Genomic DNA, 7,238 nt, shown 5'->3' on the forward strand with positions numbered 1-7,238 from the left:
TGAGCTTGGGTAAGGGAGCTTGGTCATGCCTGAGCTCAACACGCGCTGGCCCGTGACCCGGTCTTGCCCGGGCGTGGTCAGCGCGGAGATCCAACCTCCCTCCATTTTAGGGGGGCGGTTGAGGGGTTTTTGCTTGTATAAAATCCCTTCCCTTTGTCTTGTAAGGACACATTCTATCATTCTTACATACTTTGTCCTATCAAATCACTGTAATAGTCTATTTACGGCATATAATACGATATACCGTCTCCACGGCCTTTACGACGTCGTTTCGTTTATCTATCCTTTTATTATACACATTCTTAGTCGGATTTAGTGGTTCGGGTCCACCCCGGGTACTTAAATCCATCATCTACAATATGCTTTTTTTCTTTACGTACAAGGCAGAGGTATCATTGCAGTGTATGTAGAGGGAAACAAATTTCAAATATCTATTATCATTTATGCAATGATGAGTGGTACGGGGTCAGGTTGCTTTTTCTGATTTTTAGCCGATGTGACTACTTTAATTCTACACCAGACCTTTTGTGTAGTCCTTTTTAGGAATCTTCCTTGGGATGTGTACCTATGACTCTTTTGTTCTTGGTAACACTCTTCTTGCAACTTTAGATTTTGAGGACCACAACGGTTCATTCAAAGAATGTTTGAACGGTAGATACAAAAAGGTAATTGATGACTTCTCGTGGTTAACCTTTTGGATCTTTCCTCAGCAACCTTTTGGACTTGACTTTCCTTAATCAATCATTTACCTCTAGGAAGTTAACTTCTCTGCTAAGTTAACTTTTCAATCCCCAATATTCCGAGTAAGGTCGATCATTCCACTTTTTAACCATTGAACCTTCCAGTCTTCAACTCATCGACTTTGCGGACTTCAGCTTTAACTTCTCGTAGTTGACCTTTCGAAAGTTATTGTTTAACCTTATGAGATTGAACTATACTGAGGTTACCTTTCGAACATAGTGTACTTTTCAGTTAGTAAAATTCATTCTCTAAGTAAACCTTTCGGATTTACAATTCGCAAAACTACTAAGTCTAGAAAATAAAATAATTGTGGACTAAAAATTTCTAATTTGTTTGGCATCATCAAAATCAAAATAAAATAATTGTGGAATTGAAGGTTTAAGTTTTTGAGACTTTATTTTTATTTTATCTTATTTTCTTTATTAATTCCGAGTCTGGAAATGTATGGCAGACGAATGTACATAGGGATAAGAGTGCAGCATATCCAGTGGCCAACCCAAAACCTAATTGGGATGATGCCTGAGGATAATATGCATGATGAAACTTTAGCTTGTTCTGGGAGGGGGGGGGGGGGGGGGGGGGGGGGGGGGAGTTGAAGGTTTAAGTTTTTGAGACTTTATTTTTTTTATTTTATTTTCTTTATTAATTCCGAGTCTGGAAATGGATGGCAGACGAATGTACATAGGGATAAGAGTGCAGCATATCCAGTGGCCAACCCAATTGTGACATGTGCTTCAGCTTCACAACCCGGTTTTCCCTAGTAATTTTGTTGCTGATCCCTTTCTTTATGTTAAGGTAACATGAAATGATGGCTTTGCCCTTTTATTTAAGATTAATTATTGATTTTTTTCAGTCACTTTTGGCCGGTAATTTGGTTGGCGTGGCCAAAATTGATAAAAATTGATAAAAACTGCATAGTTAAGGTACTAATTAACACTTTTGAAAGTCAGTGGTTGCAATTAACAGAAGTTCAATAGTCAGTGGACCAAAATTGAAATTTACTCATTAATGTGTCATATTTTTGTATGAAAATTATATCATAGATCAGGGTCCACCTTGCATTATGAACAATGTTCTAAAATAACGTTCAAACTATGTGTTTGCAGTTAACCGATTATGTTCTTATAAACAAATTGAAGGCACATAATATGCTAACTGTATGCACAAAATATGTTAATTGCAAGCATATAATATGTAGTTAACATATTATGTGTCTACAGTTAACATATTATGTGTTTTCAGTTTATTTACAGACACATAATTTATTAACTGAAGGCACATATGAGTAAATTATTGTTCAGTTCCAATAGGGTTATGGTTCGGAACTCGCGATTCCCAATTTCAAAAAATGGTGAGCCGAAACCGGGATCCCGATGAAGGTTCTGATTCCAGTTTGATTCACCAGTTCTAATCAACTTTTTTTTTTTTTTTTTTTTTGTTTTGTTAAAAAGGGTCAAATATACCCTTGAACTTTAGGCAAAAGTGGAATTAGACCCTTGAACTTTAAAAAGTGCAATTAAACACTTGAACTTGTTATTTTGGTGCATCTAAAGTTCTAAACCCAATACCTAGTTATTCAATTGGAATAACCGGTCAGAAAGATTCCAGCGACATTTTCGATAATAATTACGGCAAAAAAATTCCGGCAACAAAAATAATTAAAGAAAATTAGATGACTTAACCGGAGAAGACAACATGTCGATCGTCTTCTCCGGTGGAGAAGGCGACCAGATCTGGTCGCTTTCTACACACTTGGAGAAGGCGACCAGTCTGGTCGCCTTCTCTAGTGGAGAAGGAGAAGGCGACCGATCTATTCGCCTTCTCCACTTGGAAAAGGCGATCGGACTGGTCACCTTTTCCACCGCTCCGGTGGAAAAGTCACCGAAACTTGCTTTTTAACGTTTTATTGGTAGTTAGAGGTGGTCAACGATTGTCAATGTCGATAATATTATCGGTAACCTGTTGGTTATCGGTAAATTTGACTTATTTTGACTAATTTTGACAAGTTCAAGTGTTTAATTGCACTTTTTTAAAGTTCAAAGGTCTAATTTTACTTTGCCTAAAGTTCAAGGGTTTATTTGACCATTTTCCTTTAAAAAAAAAAAGTCCAAATTCAACAATTAGTTTTTTTTTTTTTTTTTTTTAATTTTTTCATTATAATTTTTTAAAATGGTTATATCAAATATTTAAACTTTAAAGTTAAATTAAAAAATACAAATAAATGTTATAGTTAAACTTTAAATTATTATTTAAAGTTTAAACTTTAATCAAATAATTGTTATTAATTAAATAATAATAATATAAAATTTAATCAAATACGGAGTAATAGTTAAACTTTAAATTGTTTTTTTCTTACGGGTTGGAACCAGAACTGGAACCAAAATCATATGTACAGTTCCTATTCCGATTCGCTTCTTACAGTACAGGGTTTGGTTCGAACCGGACGATTTGACTGAACCATAATCATCTTGAAAAGTACATAATATATTAACTTTGTGCATATAATTTTTGAAATCGGGATTCACAATACAAAATGAACTTGGTCCATGATATAACAATTGGGTTTTGTAAGGGGCATTATTTTATTTGTAGCAAATAATATAGGGCTCATCATACAATAATCTAAGGGTGTGTTTGGTTCGCACATAGGAATCGGAATCGGAATGAGTATCAAATACTTGATAATGGTAATGAGTTTTGGTGAAAGTATTTAACATGTTTGGTAGTAGGGTGGAATGAGAATGGTTACTAATAGTAGTGCTTGAGAATGAATAAGGGAATGAAACCCTTATTTTATTTGGGTATGGGTTTTTCAATTGATAGGGTATTCGAAACCCATAGTAGTGTTCTAAAAACCTATCAACCAAACAACAACAATCACTTTCATACCCATTCCTATGGGCAAAACCCACCAACCAAACACATCCTAAATGTGGCAAAACCATTCCAATCCTTATATACAATATAGAATTATGTTGTGAGTTTTTATGTCTTGTGTTATAAAATTATGTATCTACAACAAATTAGTAATAGTGTTTTATTTTATGAATTTATGTATCTTGTGTTGTGAAATTCTGTGTGTATGAACACAAATTATGTACCTAAATCAGATTTGAAAAATAAGTAAATATATAACATGTGTATGTATATTGTGTTGTGTGTCTTGTGTTATGAAATTCTGTACCTTATTAAGAATATGAATCATATACATCGTCGTATTATATTTTTTTTGATTTAGGATTACATTTGTTAGTATAAGTATTATATGTGTATATTAACCCGACCCATCTCATACGACCCTATTAAAAAACATTTGTTATTACCATTGTGTTGTCTAGGGTTGATTGAGTACGAATGCCCGTTTTCTGTTTGATGAAATGCTTCACAGGATGCTTTGAGATAAGGTATGGTGATTGATGGATATGAAAATTTTAACCCGAACTCACTATATAGAGGGTTCTTGAAAACAAAAAGTTTTCTTTGATCCTCTTCTAACATCTTCTTCTTTACTGGGCTGTCTGGGCATCATTTTATCATGCTAATCATGGGGAGTGATTTGATGGATCAAGCTAAACAGTTTCTTGAGGGAATTTTAGCAAGTTTGTTGTGGTCTAAATGAATACACAAAAAGAATACAACACACCAGATGACAAAGCTAAAGCATATATTGTATCTAAACTCAACTTTGAATAGTTGAAGAAATACCAAAAACAATGAAATGGAAGAAGGATGAATATCTAGCTCCTCTCATGAGGAATGAGAATCAAATTATATTTTATATCTTGACAAGTTACAGAGAAAAATTAAAGCATTTTTCTTAGGTTGGGACATGAAAACTCTTCCAATTCCCTCCTCTGAGATGACTTTGCTGGCTTTTGAACTTCTGCTTCAACATTTCAAACTCTCTTGTGAATCTGAACTTCAAGAACTCCACAACTGCTGAAACAAATCTGGCATTTTCCCTGATAGGGCTCTCATTATATTCAAGAATCCAGGTGTTTGGATCCAACTGCACAGCAGAAGAACTCCATTTTCTTTGTGTCCATGAACTATTAACATTCATTATTTTGTAACTTGTTTCCCCATTAGACCACTGTTACAAAAAAGCACATAAATAATGAGAAAGTTGTTGGTTTTTCCATATAAATATGCAAGTTGACTAGACTTATTAAGTAGTTTGGTTTGACTGAATAATTAGGAGTTGATGGATCAGATTTTATGCCCGCATGTATTGATGGGATCACACCATCTAAGGTTCTGAGTCAAGTATGCAACAAAAACGGCTGCCGTTACTGTTGGAAATTATGGAATTTCCGACCACCTGAAAGTGATCTTAAATCAAGTCGAAAGCAAAAAGTAATCAGAAATAGCAACAAAAGTTTTTCCGGATACCAAAAGTGGTCGGAACAAGACTTTCGACTTGATGATCACTTTCAGGTGGTCGAAAATTCTATAATTTCCAGCAGTGCATTACTCTGCAGGTCTACGATTCAAGAGGCCACACAACAAGAAGACATCAAGAATACCGCTTCCGCATTCACTACGAGGTCAGGTTTTCCTCGTAGATTGATTTTATATTCAGTTAATCGTTACACTACATTTATATCTAACAACAATCATACAGATTAGATAAGAACATAAATTGTTTCAAAATTAAAAGTATATAGAAATGATTAACCCCTACCCCCCACCCCCAATTAGTTCAGTACCTCAGTAAGTCTTCCTGATAATAGAGTAAAAGATCTTGAAGAATATCCTGCAGTGAGCAATCCAGCAGTCTGCAGTGGCCATCCCCAAATGCTCACTTCTTCTGTGATGGATTCGATTAAGGTGCATCTTGAATTCAAAAGCAACCCATCCTATAAATCCACTCAAACCATATCTAATCAGTAAAATTGTAAAATCATAACAAAAATTTTGAATTCTTAGGAGTTATAAATGATCTTTGAATGAAGAAGCAGAAAGAACAGACCTGGTTGACTTTCCACTGAGAATAGAAAGAGCTGCTGCAGTTTGACACTTCATCATCTACTAACTTTTCCATCTCATTCCTGAAGATCATCAATCTTTCATTCAAATCATTTGAAACCCATGATTTTTCACTCAATTTCCTGACAACATCCAATGACAATTCCGGCTCAAAAACCCCAGAAACCACACTAGAGACTCCATATTCCACCACAAACACCAAGCTTAGCCCTACCAAGAACCTCACCATCACTGCCCCAAACCCACAATATTCCTTCTTATCTCTCTCCACTTCCTGTAAAAAACTCGCGCTTGCGCTTGAATTCGAGGGAGGAGACACCGGAGCAGATGGATTCCTGCTCGATCTGGGCGTCGAAAAGCTGGAAGGATCGAACAAAACGGGGCTGCAGCGAGGATTTCCACGGGCGGAGGGTTTACCAAGGGAGTTTCTCTGGATGGTTTTGGGCATCAGATCAAGGGTGGCATTGATGCTGGCTATGCAGATTTCACATTTGCAGTTGGCATCTTTTCGACATCCCGGAAAATAGCAGCTGTCTCTGGTTTCAGAATCTATGGTGGTCGATGATTTTGCAGAAGAGGAGGGCGTTGAATCGAGTGATTTCATGGTTTCTTGTGAATGTTTTGGCTTTTGGTTTGCTTGGTGACTGAAGAATGAATGAAGAAGATGGAGGAGAACTGTGTAGGATTTCAAATTTGAATCTAAACGGTCAAATCCGATGAGATGGTTCAAATATTTACGGGTCGATTTTATTACTAAAAGATGCCGACCTCATTTTGATTTTTTTTTTTAATACTCATGATTTTTTACAAAAGTAGTATATAGTCATTAGGGCATCCTCAATAGTTACGAATTTTACTCCAAATTTTGGTGAGCCCCAACATCTACCTTATCATCCACTATCTCACTTAATTACAAAACCTCTTCTTCCCATTAATTTTAAAATTTTCACAATTTTTTGTGGACCCACCATTTTATCTCCATATTTTAACTATTTCTTTATTTATTTGATTTATAAATTTATAGTTTTATAAATGAACATATCTAAATATGAAAATTAAACAAGTAACTGCTTAAAAATTTCATTTCCAAACTTAATTAAAATAAACATAGTACGTCTAATTAATTAATACGAAAGTTATAGAATGAAAATTAAACAAATAATTGCTTAAAACTTAAACTACAAAAATAATTTGAGAGAAATATAAAAATAAATTAGGAGTAGATTGAAATGTGTTAAAATTCGTAAAAGATGTGATATTTATAGCAAATAATAATAATAATAGTAATAATAATAATAATAATAATAATAATAATAATAATAATAATAATAATAATAATAATAATAATAATAATAATAATAATAAAGAAGGTGTGCCGTTGCAATGGCAACGGCACAAAATTTGGCCGTTGCCAAATGGCAACGGCCAATAAAATTAAATTTCAGAGTGGCCCACTGGCCACTCTGAAAAAACTGCAGTTTATTTTATTTATTTATTTATTTTTTTTA

General features: G+C 34.5%; 1 protein-coding gene across 1 annotated transcript; it reads right to left on the bottom strand.

Moving 5' to 3' along the window:
* Positions 1-4,477: 4,477 nt before the first annotated feature.
* On the bottom strand, positions 4,478-6,428 carry LOC109163828. The gene is made up of 3 exons (XM_019312540.1): positions 5,714-6,428; positions 5,451-5,600; positions 4,478-4,834 (listed from the first exon to the last, which is right to left on the bottom strand). Exons 1-3 carry the CDS (start codon positions 6,332-6,334, stop codon positions 4,559-4,561), a joined length of 1,047 nt encoding a protein of 348 aa, XP_019168085.1. The 5' UTR covers positions 6,335-6,428; the 3' UTR covers positions 4,478-4,558.
* Positions 6,429-7,238: the final 810 nt, after the last annotated feature.

Source organism: Ipomoea nil, unplaced genomic scaffold (genome assembly GCF_001879475.1).
Source record: "Ipomoea nil cultivar Tokyo-kokei standard unplaced genomic scaffold, Asagao_1.1 scaffold3043, whole genome shotgun sequence".
Classification (NCBI taxonomy): Eukaryota; Viridiplantae; Streptophyta; class Magnoliopsida; order Solanales; family Convolvulaceae; genus Ipomoea; species Ipomoea nil.